Source organism: Prionailurus bengalensis, chromosome A2 (genome assembly GCF_016509475.1).
Source record: "Prionailurus bengalensis isolate Pbe53 chromosome A2, Fcat_Pben_1.1_paternal_pri, whole genome shotgun sequence".
Classification (NCBI taxonomy): domain Eukaryota; kingdom Metazoa; phylum Chordata; class Mammalia; order Carnivora; family Felidae; genus Prionailurus; species Prionailurus bengalensis.
In genome coordinates, this window is record NC_057348.1 from 26,484,296 (window position 1) to 26,501,940 (window position 17,645).

The following is a 17,645-nucleotide window of genomic DNA, read 5'->3' on the forward strand; positions in this document are numbered from 1 at the left end:
ATGCTTTTTAACTTTTCCTTGATGTACATGCACGTGAAAAAGAGCAACATGCTTCTTCCTTCCCAAAGGAGCAATCAATCAGTTAACAAATGCCCACCAACTGGTGTTTGCTGCACTTCTTATTGGCCTGACCTTGTGGTGGGTGCTGTTTGCAATACAAAGAAATGTGTGATCCTAGCCCTTGAAGAATTTAATTCAGTTGGAGAGATCCTCCCCCCCCCCCCCCACCACCTACCCGCCTTCCCCAGACACAGGTAGATATAGGACAAAAATAGCAGTAATGTGATTAAACAGCCAACCTTCCCAGGTGTTGACCTGCGAAGAGGGGAGTAGATAGGGGTGTTTAGGGTACCCAGAGTCTGACTGAGTAGAGGAAGGTTTGAGTAGAAGGAACAGGTTAGGACACTGTGGTTAGGTGATAGCAGAACATGGAAGCTAGGCTAAGGAGTTGGGTTTTATTCTGTGGCCAGTGGAGCCTGAAAGGTTCCCGAGCAGGGAAAGGATAGTGTTGGATGTTTAGCGAGCTCACATGTGCTCAGCATTCTTTGCGGGCCTTCCTTTGAAGGGAAAGTGCCAGGAGGAAGCGGATTTGGGGATGAATACAGGGGAGCGATACGGCTAGTGGGTAGTGGAGATGTGGCCTCCTATCCCAGATCTATAACTTTCTAGTCAAGGCATTTATCCCTTCAGAGACTCATTGCCCCCAGCTGCAAAGTGAGGGTAATGGTTCTTCCTTACTTGTTTCAAAGGGCCATCTCCAGATGGTTCGATGGTTCTACCACTACAGGGCCCAGTGTGGGGACCCCTGCAGGGCTCAAGTTAGGTACATACTGTACCCTTGAAGAGGCGAGGAGGGTGGGGAAAGAGGAGGCTGTGAGGTTTGGTGGGTGCTTGGTTCATTAGTTTCCTTCCTCTCTTGAGAGGGTTTTTATTTTTGCAGTGTGAAGCTGCTTCCTATTTAAGAAGTTTTAGAACCATGGTTCTCACCCCTGGCTGCACATTACAATCACCCGGGAACTTTTAGGCCCTACTAATGCCTGTGCTTCCTCTCAGAGAAGCTAAATTAGAGTCTCTGGGAGGTAGGGCTGAACCATGGGTATGGTTTTTTGTTTGTTTGTTTGTTTGTTTGTTTAAGTTCTCTAGGTGATTTGGGGTGCCTGGGTGTCTCAGTTGAGTGTCCAACTCTTGATTGCAGCTCAGGTCATGATCCCAAGGAGCCTGCTTGTGATTCTCTCTTTCCCTTCCTCCCTCCCTCTCTCCCTCTCCCCTAATGCTGTGCTGTCTCTCTCTCTCTCTAAAAAAAAAAAAAAAAATGGTGTAAGTTCTCTAGGTGATTTTAGAATGCAGCAAGCAGGGTTGGGACCCTCTGTTTCAGATATAGTGATGTGGGGACACTGACATGTAAAATACCTCCAAACAGCTGCCTTTGTCTCTCTGTACTTTGAGTCTCTGAGTAAACCTGATTATCTATGCCAAAAGGGAAGGGAGAAGAATTAACTGGGTTAATCTGGTTTGAAGGTTTGCTGAAGTTTTGGTTTTAGCTCCTTTAACACTTTTTTTTTTTTTTTTTCAAAATGAACTGTGTTTATAGTCTCAGTAAGGTCATTTGGGGCCAGACAGATTCAAAATAAGTTTTCTTCCTCAGTGTTTCCTAAAATGTCATCCAACCAAGGCATCTTTGGATATCAGCTATTGTGCAGGGAAATAAATCTTCAGTACTTTTTTGGGAACTCAGAAAACAAAATGCCAGTGGGGATGCTTGCTTGGAAAATGGCCTATGTAGGAAGCGTTAATCAACAGTTGTGGAACCAACAGCCCCAACCCTGCCCCTGCCCCCCTCAGGATAGGAGTCAATAGATCGACATCACTAGAAATGAACCACCTGAGTTCCACCAACTAGTGAGGACCCCCATCTTTCAGGGCTGCAGGAAAAACTCAGGGCACCCCCCCCCCCCTCCCCGCCAGGTCACTGAGCACTGCTGGCCATGCCTGGCAGGTTGGAAGGTCTTGGGAATCAGGTATTTGGGTCACACTCCCAGTCAGCTGCTTCCAGTTGTGCGACCTTGGACAGCTCACTTAATTTGCTGAGCTGGACTGAGATCTCCCCTCTAGGCAGCTGTGAGGATGGAATGAGAAGTATGGAGTAAGGGGCTTAGCAAGGTTCCTAGAACCAGATCGGTCCTCATTTTGTTACATCTCTCTTCTCTAACCTCACTTAAGTCAGAAATTACGTGGTCCTGATGCCTTTCCAGTTTGAAGAACACACCAGACCACACTGACCAGCGCAATGCTCACATGCCAGGGCTTGACAAGGTAGCCACCCTGCCCCGCCAAGATAAAGGGTGTGGTATTGTGAGGAGGGGCAAGAAGAGGGCCCTTTGGGGGAAGTGGCAGCAGATGGCAGGGTTTGGTGGCAGGCCGAGATCTGTGTGACTCAGGGCCGCACCCCACAGCTCCTAGCTCTCCCTTTGTTGCCTGACGGGCCTTGGCGGTTTATTGTCTCTTTTATACATGCTGCAGTTTCCGTTCCACATCAGAGACGGTGGTAAAGATGGGAATGATTCACTGGAAGATTCTGGGCTGCTGACTCCAGCTCGGGAGGAGGAGGCCTGACTTCAAATGTTGGGTTTCTATTAGTCTCCAGGGCACTCTCCTCTCTGCTTTAATAAGAGCTACAGCCTGGTTGCAAGCAGTGGACAGCTGTGCTGTGTTTAGTTTACAAATTGGAGATTTGAGGTGAAAGTACTTCCTTTTGGTCAAGTGGATGGTGGTACCAGGCAAGCTAAAAAAATTCAAATGTTTTGTAGTTAGGGACCACCTTGTTTCACTAAAGTGGAATAAAAATATTTCTGAGCAGAGGCACCTGGCTGGCTCAGTCAGTAGAGCAACACTTGATCTTGGGGTTGTGAGATCGAGCCCCAGACAGGGGGTAGAATTTACTTAAAAAAATATGGATATATATATATATATATATATATACACACACACACATACACACACACATATATATATACACATATACACACACATATACATATATATACATATATACATGTATACATATATATACATACATATATACACGTATATATACATACATATACACACACACATATATATATATATATTCTGAGCAAAATCACCTCATATTGCCCACTGTCTTTCTTTAAAAAAAAATTTTAACGTTTTATTTATTTTTGAGACAGGGAGAGACAGAGCATGAACAGGGGAGGGTCAGAGAGAGGGAGACACAAAATCTGAAACAGGCTCCAGGCTCTGAGCTGTCAGCACAGAGCCCGACGTGGGGCTCGAACCCATGGACCGCGAGATCATGACCTGAGCCAAAGTCGGCTGCTTAACCGACTGAGCCACCCAGGCACCCCACCCGCTGTCTTTCTGTATCTATTACCACATGGCAGGTGGGACCTGGGGGCTACAGTGGAACCTGAATGTGCCTTAATGTGTTTCTACACAATGGGTGGTGCTTTGAGGCTGCCAGTAACTAAGCAAACTCTAGGTGGACATGTGTGTATTACAGATGGTGTTGTATGTGAGGTACCAGTGGGCCAGGGGCTATGGCCAAGGGTAGATGATGGCAGAAGTAACCCTAGCACCATCCTGCATCCCAGGCCTTCATGGACTGGGATTACTGGTTTATCAATACACCTGAATCCAGGCTTCTCAATCTTGGCACTATTGACATTTGGGGCCAGGTGGTCCTTGGGTGGGAGTGGGTGTGGGGGCGGGAGTAGGCTTTCCTGTACGTTGTAGGTGTTTAGTAGCATCTCTGACCTCTATCTACTAGATGCTAGTAGCACTCCCCCATCCCCTGCGACAACTAAAGATGTCTCTAGACATTGCTAAATGTCATTTGAGTCAGAAGAATCACCTTCTTTGGAGATCACGGACCTAAATATAAAGAATGTCTTGGCAGGAACATTAATGAGGATATCATTTTGGCTACCACAGTCTGACACCATGACCCAGGCATTATCTTTTAGTTACTGCTTCCCTTCTGCCAAATGCTTTTCCCAATCATTATTATGTGCCATTTTATAAACAAGTTTTTTTTAAAGACAATATAGTAATCTTAATCACAATAATAGACAAATTTATAGAGTATCAGTAAAGAGGCTTCAGGAATACCTTAGCGAGGATACTATTAGCCTGAGCTCACACTCTCTTTCTCAAAAATAAATAAATAAACTTAACAAAAAAAATAAAGGCACATGGAAGACTAGAACACATAATTGTTACTGTCAATTTGAGGGAGAGGGAAGAGGAACAAAGGGCAGGGAACATATATAAAGGAGTACAATAGGAAGATGTTTGCCAGTTGAATGGTATATAACCTATTCTGGCACAAATATATGTTAAGGAAATTCTGAATTTTATTTGTTCTATTCTATTCTATTCTGTTCTATTTTATTCTACTCTACTTTTTAAGTAACTCTACCCTCAGTGTAGGTCTCAAGCTCCTGACCCCAAAATCAAGTATTTTGAGACATGTATTTAGAGACAAGATACACTTGTCACATATTTAGAGACAAGTTAAAAAAAAAAACATCTAAATTGTGTTTCTTCAGAAGGAAGGAATGGAGGGGCGCGAGGCTGGCTTGGTTGTTGGAGCATGTGACCCTCCAACACATGTTGGAGCATGTGATCTTGGGTTTGTGAGTTCGATCTATCTCCATGTTGGGTGTGGAGATTGCTGAAAAATGGGATCTTAGAAGAAGAAGAAAGCAAGAAATGGGGTCAAACTGTACATTTCTTTTTTTTTTTTAACATTTATTAATTATTTTTTTTAATGTTCATTTATTTTTGAGATAGAGAGCACAAGCTGGGGAGGGGCAGAGAGAGAGAGGGTGACAAAGGATCTGAAGCTGGCTATGTGCTGTCAGCAGAGAGCCCCATGGGGGGCTCGAGCTCATAAACTGTGAGATCATGAGCTGAGCTGAAGTCAGACACTTAACCAGCTGAGCCATCCAGACACCCCAGAACTGTATGTTCCTTGTTCAGACTTACACCCCAGCATGGAAGAAGCACAGGCACTGGAACACTGTGGGTGCTTAGTTGATGTTTGCAATTGGCAGCAACATCTTTGTAAAGCGCAGGTCTGAACTTCAAACTCAAAGAATATAAAGCAAGACATCGGTGTTTACTTAGCACCTACCAAGTGCCCAACATTGAACTGGAATTTTTAAAATTACTATTATTCCTCTGGTAAATCATAGTGAAATAATAAATGTTAGAAGTATTTTTGAGAATTAACATTTTCCCTCAATTTTAGACCTGAAAAGAGCTTGCCTATGATGTAGTTGTTTGGAAGTATTCAGTTATATGTGCTAATTTCAGCTTTACTCTAAGAATGTTAAAAGCTCAGAAAATTTGCCAGTAAGACAATTCTGGAAAAAATGAAAATTTCCAAGCTAAAGGATTGATCCCCAAAATGTAAGAATGTTGTATGGTTTCAGCATTTTCTCTTTATGTATTCAGAAATAATTGCATTAGCATGTTGCTTAAGAGATTTGTCACACCACACAAATAACTCTTAAAACATTTATTTTATATCCCCATATGAAACCAGCTAAACATAGATTCCAGATACACAGTTGATTCACTCATAATTGAGTGGATATTGTTGAATTACCATGTTTTATATATTCCCGAGAAGACAGGAATTTCTGCTATGTGAACTTCATCAACCTTTGCTAAATAAACAGAATGGAAATGAATGATAGTGTAATATGATCTGTCTTAAAATCCACTTACCAGGTTAACGATGCTTACTTGGCTTTGTTTTATAAATAACCTATTTAAATGAAAATTAATTTGGTAGAAAGGATTTACCAAATACTGTGTTGATAAGCATTTGTTGAGTAGTGACTACAAGTAAATCATACCATCCAAGGATATTAAAATGATTCTGAATATTTGAGGAAAAAATGTTAACATTTTTTATATGATTTAATCTATACCTTCATCATGATTCCCTGTGTATATAAGCAGAAGGCTGGACTAGGTCTGTGTTTCCTGCTTACTTATTAGTAAGAATTACAGGGGAGGCTGTAAAAACATCTAATTCCTAGGTTTCTAGCCTAGAGATTCTGATTTAGTATGTCTGGTGCAAAGCCTGGGAATGTGTATTTTTAATACCCTCTCTTCTCCCTGCTCCAGAGCAGGGAGATAGATGTTAATAATCAGGCCGGTCTGGGGGTCACTGGACCTGGAATGCCATCACTGCATCTCTATTCCACCTTTCACCTGTTTTCTTAATCATGGCCTTCTCTAGCTGACGAAGCATATAAAATGGAAACTCTGAACACTGAAACTCATGGATCTTAGTCTTCTTTTTTCTTTTTTTAAATTTATTTTGAGAGAGAAAGAGCACACATGGGAGGGGCAGAGAGAGACGGAGAGAGAGAATCCTAGCAGGCTCCACTCTAACATGGCTCCAGTGTGGGGCAGGAACCTATGAACTTTGAGATCATGACTTGAGCCCTGAGCTGAAATCAAGAGTCAGATCTTAACCAACTGAGCCACCCAGGTGCCCCTGGATCTTGGTCTTCCGATTGCTACCACAGCTAGTTTTGAATGCCTAAGGTTAAACTTTTTATTTTAGATAATTGTGGATTTACATGCAGTTGTAAGAAATAATGCAGAGAGATCCCATGTATCCATTACCCAATTTGTTTCAATGGTAATGTGTTATAAAACTGTAGTACAGTATGGCAATCAGTACATTAGCATTGATACAGTCAAGATATCGATTTAAATATCTCTCATATCTTAGTGTGTTCAGGCTACTATAACAAAACACTATGAAGTGTGCGGCTTATACACTACAGAAATTTATTTCTCACAGTTCTGGATGTTGGAAGTCTGATATCCGCGTGGTTGCCTTCTGGTGAGGGTCCTCTTCCTGGTTCATAGCTGACACCTTCTCAAAGTATCCTCATGGTGGAAGGAGCAAAGAACCCTTCTGGAGCCTCCTCGATATGGCACTAATCCCATTCATGAAGGCTTCACTCTCACAACCTAAGAACTTTCCTCAGGTCCTGTCTCTTAATACCATCATTTTGGGGGGCATTTCAACATGAATTCTGGGGGGACACAATCATTCAAACCATAGCACCTCACTTTCTATAGCCACACCTGCTTCCCTCCTCCACACACCCTACTACCCCAGCCTTAACTCTTAGCAGCCACTAATCTGTTCCCCATTTCTATAATTTTGTCATTTCATGAATGTTATATAAATGGAGTCATGTAGTTTATAATCTTTGGGGATTGGCTTTTTCACTCAGCATAACTCTGGCAGTTCATCCAAGTTGTGTGAACCACACCTTTTTGTTTCTAAGTGGTTTTCCATGATATAGATGTAACAAAGTTTAACCATTCCCCTGTTTAAGGACATTTGACTTTTTTTTCCTAATTTTGGACTGTTACTAATAAAGCTGCTCTGATCCTTCGTGTACAATCTTTGTATGAACACAAATGTTCATTTCTCTCAGATAAATGCCCTGGAGTACAATTGCTTGGTCATATGATATTTGCACGTTTAATCTTTCAAGAAACTGCTAAATTGTGTTCCAGAGTGACTGTGCCATTTTACATTCCCACTGGCAATGCATGTGTGGTCCACTTTCTCTGGATCCTAGTCAGCATTTGGTATTATTTTTTGTGTGTTTGAGTCATTTTGGTTGGTGTATGGTAATATCTCATTCTGGTCTTAATATGCATCTACTTGATGACTAGTGATATTGAATATCTTTTCATGTACTTATTTGCCATCTATATATCCTCTTGAAAAGAATGTGTATTCTGCTGTTGTTGGATGGAGTGTCCAACAATGCTAATTAAATCTGCTGGTTTGATGTATTGTTGTGGTGTTGTTGAGTTCTATATTGTTCCTGGTTTTCTAATTGTTCTATCAATTGCTGAGAGAGGGGTATTGAAGTTTCCAACTATAATCATGGATTTGTCTATTTCTTCTTTCAGTTCCATCAGTTTGTACTAATTCTGGCGTTGGGTACATACACATTTAAGATTTCTATGTCTTGCTGGTGGATAACTGTTTTATCTTGATGTAATATCCTTCTCTGTCTCTAGTAATTTTCTTTGTTCTGAAGTGTACTTTATCTGATATTTCCACTTATATTTTTGATCCTCTGATTTGGGTGTTTTATAACTGAGGCTCTTTCCCCCCTCTTTTTTAGGAATATATCATTCGGGTGCAAAGAGGAATTTCTGTAGAAAACAGCTGGCAGGTAAGCTTTTTTTTTTTTTTTTTCTTTTGTCATTAGAAAAATGTTTATATGTTTAAAAGTCTGACTCGGGGCATCTAAAAATCTGGAAAAACCAAAACATGGTTAAGTATGAATCCTGTTTCTTTTAGATATAAACCTTCAGCTTTAAGATAAGTATTATAATATAAAAGGCTTTTCTGTTTCCAGTTGTTTGGTTTAATTTGTGTGTGATGTTACCACAGAGAGTATCTATGAATTTGTTCCCCAGTTTAGCCCAGAGTAGGATAGATAGATAGTAAGCAGATTCCTGGTTTTGTTCTTAGTAATTCACACCTCCTCCCCTGCAGCCATGGTGTGGGTGGGGAAGGTTAGAGTTAAGTCCATCAGGTAGAAAGGCTAGATAGCACCTTGGATATTGTACAGCTTGGACACTGCATTTCATGGACTCCCAAGTCTGCTCATGGGCAAATGCTAGTGCCAGTTCCCTCACTGTGTGTAGGTGAGGGTTACCTTACAGCCCCAGGGTCTGCTCTCCTCAGGGGTGGCCTCAGAAAGAAAAGAAAAACTTCCTACCTAGATCCGGGTGTCCTTACTATGTCAGTTGACTTTCAGAGGGTGGCTGACTTCTGTATAGGGGCCATTTCTGTGCAGCCTAGTAGGTAATTATAATGACCCTCCTCCTCTCTCATCTACAAAAAAAAATGTTACCTTGTGCTTCAGGCTTGAACTTTCTCTCACCCTAAGCAGTCTTGGACCACAGTGGCCCACACTTGATCTTTCCCGTTTGCCTGAAATTTCAAATGCTTTTTGTTTCAATAATTATACTATTTAACATCTAGTGAGCATTTCTTCTAGGCACTGGTTCAAGCACATCGATTCACCTAACCTTTAAAAACAGTTCTATACGATTGTATTACCCCATTTTACATTCAAGAGGTAAGTAACTAGTCCAAGGTCATACTCAGATCAGTGACAGAACAGGGTTGGGATTTGCATATTCTCTGTGATTAACCGCTGTGCTACCTTTTGCTCCTTTGTATTTATCAGGGATGGCCTTGTATTTAACTCTCTGATGTATATTCAACAAGCAGGGCAACAGCATTGTCCTACCAGAAGAATGAATCCTTGAGGCAGTTTTCTAGATGCAATGCATTAGATTCCTTGGGATACTTAACAAAAATGTAGACTCTTGGGCCCCACCCTGGACCTACTGCAAGAGATTCTCTGAGGGTGGAGTCCTAGATGATCAGCAGGTAATTCTGCTCACTAGTATTTGAGAATCATCAATAAAAGTTGAAGTCATACCATTCAAAAGCAAAATAATTTCCTTGCCCAGAGCCTGAAGAACTAGTGGAATTTGATTCTGGCCCAAGCAATGGCATCAAGCAGAACTAAGAAAGAATGTATAGACAATGGAAGGTGGACGTCTGCTGGGAGGGAAATGCAGAAAATCTGGGAGAGGTATGGCCTCTCTGCCTGCAGATGCAGTCCTGTCTCTAGAATGGTGGGATCTTAACTGGGGGAAGTTTTATCCAGGGCAAGGATGAAATGGCCTCAAAGCTATCCATTTCCTTTTACTTTGATTTCATGTTCAGTAAAACTTTTTTTGGGTAAATCATTAATTCATCTTTCCAGATGCCTGGTTAATGAGAAGGATATTGAAAGGACTATTCACTCTGAAAACAAAATCATTCTCTCTTACCTGTTGGCATCTTGTGTGTTTGACTGGCATTAACCAGTTTTGTATGACCCGGCCAACTCTGGGTCTGTTTTCTGGGCCTGTCTAGTTAAGCAAGTTAAGCACCAGGTATGAGCCCTCCTACGCTTAGTGCAAATGCCTGAGCTCTAGAATGTCAATAAATATTAAATAAGGAAATGAAAAGAGATGGTCTTTGCCAAATGAAAACACCACTGTCTTGTCTTACAGATTGTGAGGAGATACAGTGACTTTGATTTGCTGAACAACAGCTTGCAGGTAAATATTTGAAAACATTAATGACACACGTTCATTGCTTGGGCTGTCTTAGAAATTAGTTGGAAATGACAATATCAGGAACAAGAAATCAGCAAATTTCCCTGGCAGAGGAGATAGACTTATAATTTAAACAGATGATGTGTGGCTCTAAAAATAAACTTTTGGTAACATGTGATTTATGATAGTCACCTTGCAAGTGAGTACCTTTATGCAAGACTGCATCCTTACCACAGCCATGGATGCTGTGTATCATCTCCTTTGCACAGATTGGGAATGACTAACTAAATTGCTGGACTTGTTCACTTAGAGCTGGGACTGTCTCAGACTCTCTCCACTGAACTAGGCTGCATAGTCAGTTGCAGATCAATACTCAGCAGTAAATAGAGACTCAGTCTTTTTCAATGTAATTTTTTCTCTCTCTTTTTTTTAAATGTTTATTTTGAGAGATAAAGAGCATGAGCAGGGTAGGTGCAGAGAGAGAGAGAGAGAGAGAGAGAGAGAGAGAGAGAGAGAGAGAATCCCAAGCAGGCTCTGTGCTGTCAGAGCAGAGCTGAACTTGGGACCCCATCCCATGAACTACGAGATATGACCTGAGCTGAAACCAAGAGTCACATGCTTAACCAACTGACTGAGCCACCCAGGTTCCCCGTAACTTTTTTCTCTTAAATACATATTTCTAAATCCCTCTGGTTTAAATATTCCCACTTTGGTGGCCATAATGGACAGAGAAATGAGCTGCAGAGCCTTTTTCTGGAAACAGATGTGCTTGAAGGGTCCTAGAGGGGCTTAAGCACCGTAGTGAGTAGTGGCAATAGCACTCGTGTCTCCATTCAGCAGATTTGTCTTCAAGTGCCGTGGGTTACTGCAGACCATTGGGCTTGTGTCATATCTCAGATTTGATTGGTAATAGAAATCTGAGCCAGAGCACGTGGCTTGTGACCAGCTCAGTTGGGAGGTGAAGCACTGCTCCCTTCATCGGTGAACGAGCCATCACATATTATTCTGAGTGACCTCTGATCCTGCCCACAAAAGTCAGTCAGACTGCAGGCTGGCAGGGAGCAAAATGCTTCCTTTCCTTCAAAAGGCTGTGGTCATTGATAAGATTCTCGAAAGTAGCAAATGTAGTATCCAAACTTTACCATTATTTACAGCCCTGCTGAAAACATGAATGCTTAACTTTCTCTCTGGTAGAATTGGCCTGAGTTGTCTACAGACCTTTATGTAATTGGCAGATGGTTATGCATTTGCCAAATGTTGTCTTTTTAAATTTTAATTATAGTATGACCAATTTAAATCTCCAGATAAAATATTAGAAGAGATCAGATTCTACTCATTGATGGGTTTAATTGGTTTATGGATTTTTATAGCATAGCCTTTCCACTTAGACAAAAGCTGGGTCTGTGGTGGCACTGTAGATGAGGCACCGAAATACAGTGTATTCCAACAGTGGATTTTCTCCACAAGTCTCTCTAGACATTTCCATGCAACATTTCCACCCTGGCATGAGCTTCTGGGAGCCAACTTTGGGCCTACTGTGTGTTTTCACCACAATGCACAAGTGAACCTTTGCCCAGTGATCTTCGTACAGTGTCATTCAGCCAGGAGTAAGTCTTATGGGAGGAAGGATTCTGAACTTGAAATTGCCTAGGCCCAGCCCCCAAAAATGGGGATGGGAGGAAAGGGTTTTATCTCATATTTGTTCTTGCTTAGGGGATGTAAGGTTGAATCTCTATGACTATTCAATGATGGCCTTTTTAATATAATAGAATTTTATTTTTGCTTCAGTGTAATTTTCCCTTTTAAAATAGGCACTTTCAGTGTGCATTTTATTTCAAATGCAAATATCCACATGTATTGATGTTGGCTTATGCTGGGCAGGATATGGCCAGACATCATTTCAGTGGGAGGTTTTTCTAGATCCAAGTAAACAAACAGAAGAAAGTACACACAGCTTTTTGGCAAGAAAATAATTTCAAAACAACCTTCATAAAACAGACCAAAAAGACTCTCAAAACCACAGAATAAAACTGTGACTGTGATTTTTAGTGTCTGATTACCCTTCTGACGGATAAATGAGTTCCTGCTGAAGAAAGAGAAATATAATACACATATGTGGAGTTGTCTGACTCCAATAGGAAAAATGCCAAAATGAAAAAAAAACAGGATGTAAAATTATACATGCAATATAATATAATTACATGAAATGTTTAGAAAAAAACGATTGGAGGGAAATATGCCAAACTATTAACAATGGTGATCCCCAGGTGGCAGGATTATGGCTTATGTTTTTTTTCTGGCTCTTTATACTGTTTTGTACTTTCCAAGTTCTTTATAAACAAGCTCATATAAGCTATATAAGCAAAACATTTTTAAAAAGCTTCATTTCCCCAACTTTTTATAGTGAACATATTTTGTGGTAATAGTGAAGAAGAATCACTACCTTATTTTTTTTTAATGTTTATTTATTTTTGAAAGAGAGAGAGAGGGAGGTGCCTGGGTGGCTCAGTCGGTTAAACATCTAACTTCGGCTCAGGTCATGATCTCACAGTTGGTGGGTTCAAGCCCCACATCAGGTTCTGTGCTGACAGCTCTGAGCCTGGAGCCTGTTTCAGATTCTGTGTCTCCCTCTCTCTTTGCCCCTCCTCCACTTGTGCTCTGTCTCTGTCTCAAAAATAAATAAACATTAAATTTTTTTTTTAAAAAAAGAGCACACAAGTGCACAGGGGAGGGCAGAGATAGAGAGGGAGAGAGAGAATCCCAGGCAGGCTCTGCACTGTCAGCACAGAGTCCAACACGGGGCCACAACTCATGAACTGTGAGATCATGACCTGAGTCGAAATCAAGAGCTGGATGCTTAACTGACTGAACTACTCAGGTGCCCCTCACTAGCTTCTTTTAAAGGCAACATCAAATTAGTAACCATCTAGGGAAACCACACACAACAACATAAAGGAAAGGAGCAGGAATTGAAATGATGGGAACTGAGCCCAGATTGGGAAGGAGTCCAGACTCTGCTCCTTATGGCAGGGAGACCTTGGGTCATTTATTTCCCCTCTCCATCCTCACTGTCCCCATCTGAAACAAGGGGTTGAACCAGATGACTTCTCAGGTCTGTGGTAGCATAAATGTTTTGTGATTTGAATTTTACTTCCCATTGTTGACATAGGAGAGAGAGAGACTCTACTGTGTTCCCTGGTGGAGGGGGTTAGGGGGGAGTGTTGGAACAAGTTAAGAGTCTGTTGAGAGCTCAGAACTCCCTAGAACACTCACTGGAATATGATTGAAGGCAATTTGCAGACCACTGAGATCTGATATTGAAAGTGAGAAATTGACAGATTCAAAGTTTGAAGGTCACTCCTCCAGACAAAAGCTAGTTTTGTTAAAATTGCCACATAGTTTGTCATATAATTTGGAGGCTTCTACTTATGGGCCAGATTATGGGATCTAGACTTCACTTTGGTGATCATTCCCCCTTTGCCTTGTCACTCTGCAGGTGTTATGGATGGAACTTTGGGGACTTCTCCACTGGCTTTCTTTCTTTTTTTTTTATTCTAAATTTATTTATTTATTTTGAAAGAGAGCACAAGCAGGGGAGGGACACAGAGAGAGGATCCCAAGCAGACTCCGTGCTGCTAGCACAGAGCCCAACAGAGGGCCCGAACCCACAAACTATGGGATCATGACCTGAGCCGAAATCAAGAGTTGGATGCTCAACTGACTGAGCCACCCAGGCGCCCCTCTACTGGCTTTCTTGTTCTCTTCCCCATATACAAGAAACTCAAGAATGAAATGCATAGGGCACGTTAAAGAGGAAAGCTATCGAAAATGGGATGGTGAAGTGTCATGGCTTGAAGCTATCAATGTTGGAGGTGTGTAGGAAATCACTAGATTAGTGACTCACTTGCTCTCTGTGCTAGTATTCTCTTTCCCTCCCTTTTTAATTTTTATATTTTAGAGAGAGAGAGAGCATATGCAGGCAGAGGGGCTGAGGGGGGGTGGTGGAAAGAGGGAGAATCCTAAGGAGGCTCTATACCCAGCACGGAGCCCGATGCGGGGCTCAATCCCACGACCCTGGAATTATGACCTGAGCTGAAATCAAGAGTCAGATGCTCAACCAACTGAGCTACCTAGGCACCTCTCTTTCCCTCCCTTCTAATGAGTCATTGGACTTCTAAATTTTATATTCTGTAATTGTCAAGCATTTTAGAAATCCTGGGAGAAAGCTGAAAGACAAATAAGTGTCTCTTGAATGCTAATCTTTTTTGAAAGGCAAGATTTTAAAATAACACACATATTGCATACTTCTAATGCTTGTAGAAATAGTTATTGTGAGATGTTAAGGAAGAGTAGGAAAAAACCTCTAGTCTATCCGCAGACTGGCATAGCAGGGATACTGTAATTCCAACTGTTGGCAAATAACACTTTGTTTCACCTGATGATTTGGAAGAGTTGATGGGATGTCTGGGGCAGATCAATACATTTTCTTTCCTAAAATGAAATTAAGCTTGAACAAATATATTGGTGGAAGCTTGAAGGCCAAAAAGTTCAAAACAAATACTTTATCAAACTCATTTTCATATCCCCACCATGAATGAAAAATAGCTCTGTTGGTGTTTGAATCTGATGATGTCAGATGTGACTCTTCCTGTCATGAGTCATGTGAGATTCAGCTGGATAGATGTTGGGCAGGTAGTGCAAGGGAAGGGGCAGATATTGGTTTATGGTAATTTTTAAGAATCCTTGCTGTATATGTGGTCAGCTTTATAAGCAAGAGTTTTTCTTTTTTTTTTAATTGAAAAAAATAGTAAATGAGAAATGTAAACATTTCATAGTATAGAAAACATTGGTTGTCCAACCCAATCTGAGTTAGCTGTTCTCAAGGTGGTAGTGGCAGTCCTTTTAGACATTTTTTTGGTGCATGCATAATCCATATCCCTGGACTTACACATGCACACACACACACGCACGCACACATACACACGCTGTTGAGATTATATTCTGCAACTTAATAAAAGTTTTTAAAAGAAAAAGTTATGTTTTTAGTAGTACCTTTGATTATATTACTCAATGCTCTAGAACAAAAATAATAATAACAGTAATAATAAGGTGATTCACTTGGATGTGTACTAGCTGAGTGATGTGCTTTCTTCTTAAGTATGCTTTAATAAAGAAACTGCTATTAGGTAAAGCTGAATTGTATGAATGAGGAAAATGACCTGAAATATATGTGTCTTAGCTGGCAGCTAATTATGCCATGATAGAAAATTCATTCTAAGTATGCTCTGACACATTTTCATAATTATGTTGGAGAAATAGGCAATTTATGATTGTCAGCCAACCTTTTCATCTTGTCCAATATCAAGTTCAAGGTCTTCAGTGTTGTTTGAAAAATACACAGGCTAAGTTAGGTTTGCCCACATGGGTGGTTTACATTGCATCCTTGTCTGAATTCAAGATGCTCTTCTCTTTAGACTTTCCCCTCAATCAATATGCATGTCACTTGGGCTGCTCTAATCTAAGCACAAGTATAGAATACCACTGCTCTTTGAAAGTGATTTTGCTCATTAAATTAAGATACCAATGTGATGCTTTGTTAACTTTCAAAAATAGACTTAATGGGGCACCTGGGTGGCTCAGTTGGTTAAGTGCCTAACTTCAGCTCAGGTCATGATCTCACGGCTCATGAGTTCAAACTTCACATCAGGCTCTGTGCTGACAGCTCAGAGCCTGATGCCTGCTTCAGATTCTGTCTCCTTGCGCCACCCCCACCCCCACCCCTGACCCCAACCCCACGTGTGCTCTGTCTCTCTCTCAAAAATAAACGTTAAAAAATAAAATAAAAAATAGACTTGTAAAGTTTTAAGGGATCTGGAAAATGATAGATTGAGCACCTATATTTACTTTTCCTTCCTTCTGAAGCCACTCTAAAACAGCAGTAAGTTGATCTTACACACACACGCACACACACACACACACACACACACACACACACACACAGTCAAGGACAAATAGAATAGGAAAGGATAAAGCTACAACAAAACATTTGAAGCTGAAAATCCAGTGGATGAGAGCTAATTAAGTAGATATGGGAAGGCAGAATTCTGAGCTGGGAGGCAGATGGATAACCTCATTGTGTCTCAGTTTACACCGCAGAACCTCCAAAAAGTTTAGCACAAGGTGCTGCCTCCAGTGGGGGGCAAGGTCAAGCTGAAATCAGAAGTTGAGAGTATGTTTAAGAAACAGATCTCCAGATCTTCCCCCATCTAGCAACTTACACCTGCTGTCCTTCTCCCTCCAGCAGAAGATTGGAAGTTTATTATCTGGAAAGGGTAGAACATTGGACTGGGGGATGCAGGCACAGTTAAAAATAATTACACAGTACATGTCAGCACTGCCTCTCACCCCCAACTTTGCCCCCTTCCAAAAACTTTCTTCCTTTTAGCTCACAGAACATTACTGGTCAGACCTAGACCCTCCAGGCAGGGGACTGGAAGATTTGGGAGGAGGGGGATCTGCCCAACCTAAGAAAGAATTAAAGGTATGGAGATCACAGGTTCTCCCAATGAAACAGCTGAATGAGGTCACGTGCTAAAATAAAGCCCACAGCAGTTAAGTCCCAGCCACTCACTGAGCCCTTCTAGTCAGCTTTTGTTGCTGTGCTCTTCAGTATAAGCAGGCATCCCAGGATCGCCAGGTTCCTAAGGAACACTTTTAACTTGAAAGATAACAATGAAAACAAACAGGAAAAAAAGAAAAAAAAAAAAACTTTTGTAGGCAGAATATATACAGCAAGAGGAACATTACAGCTACTTCAGAAAAAAATTTATTTTTTATAATCTCAGAGAGATAAGAAATTGCATTATATTCAGGATACTGTTAAACAAAAGAGTACTTAAAAAAAGATAATAGTAGAAATGAAAACTCTTTAGAAGAGCCGCAAGATACAGGAAATATCCCCCAAAATTTGTTCAGTAGGGAAAAAAAAGGTGGTTTAACAAAAGTGGAAAATAGGAGTGAAGAGATAAGACTAGAGGACCAGTCCAGAATGTCTAACACTGGAATAAGAGTTCCAGAAAAAGAAAGCAAAGGGCATGGAGGGGAAGAAATAATGACCTAATACAAGAAAATACCAAAGATATTCATAAGGATATTCGTTTCCAGATAGAAAGGGCTACATACTCAGCACAGAGGCTAGAAATAGGCCTGCAGAGAGGCACGTGCATGTCACAAACTGAAGTCAAAGAGAAAAGCCTAAAAGCTTCCAGGGAAACAAAACAAAACAAAACAAAACAAAACAAAAATGGCAGCAAGAATCTACTGTTAACAGCAGCACTGGAAGCTAGAAGACAATGAAGTAGTTCTTAGAAATCCTGAAGAACAAATATTTCCAACTTAGAATTCCACATCAAGATTCTCTGTCA

The 17,645-nt window shown here is 41.0% G+C and overlaps 1 protein-coding gene across 18 annotated transcripts in view; it reads left to right on the top strand.

Annotated features, from left to right (window-relative positions):
- Window positions 1-17,645, top strand: part of PXK (PX domain containing serine/threonine kinase like) — a 74,043-nt gene that overhangs the window by 16,724 nt on the left and 39,674 nt on the right. For 17 of the 18 annotated variants that reach the window (XM_043587767.1, XM_043587768.1, XM_043587770.1 and 14 more), the window contains exons 2-3: window positions 8,220-8,270; window positions 10,177-10,224. In XM_043587767.1, coding sequence (XP_043443702.1) covers window positions 8,220-8,270; window positions 10,177-10,224 — 99 coding nt within the window. Of the gene's footprint in view, window positions 1-8,219; window positions 8,271-10,176; window positions 10,225-17,645 lie in introns of those variants that run through there. The other variant, XM_043587783.1, reaches the window with a different exon arrangement.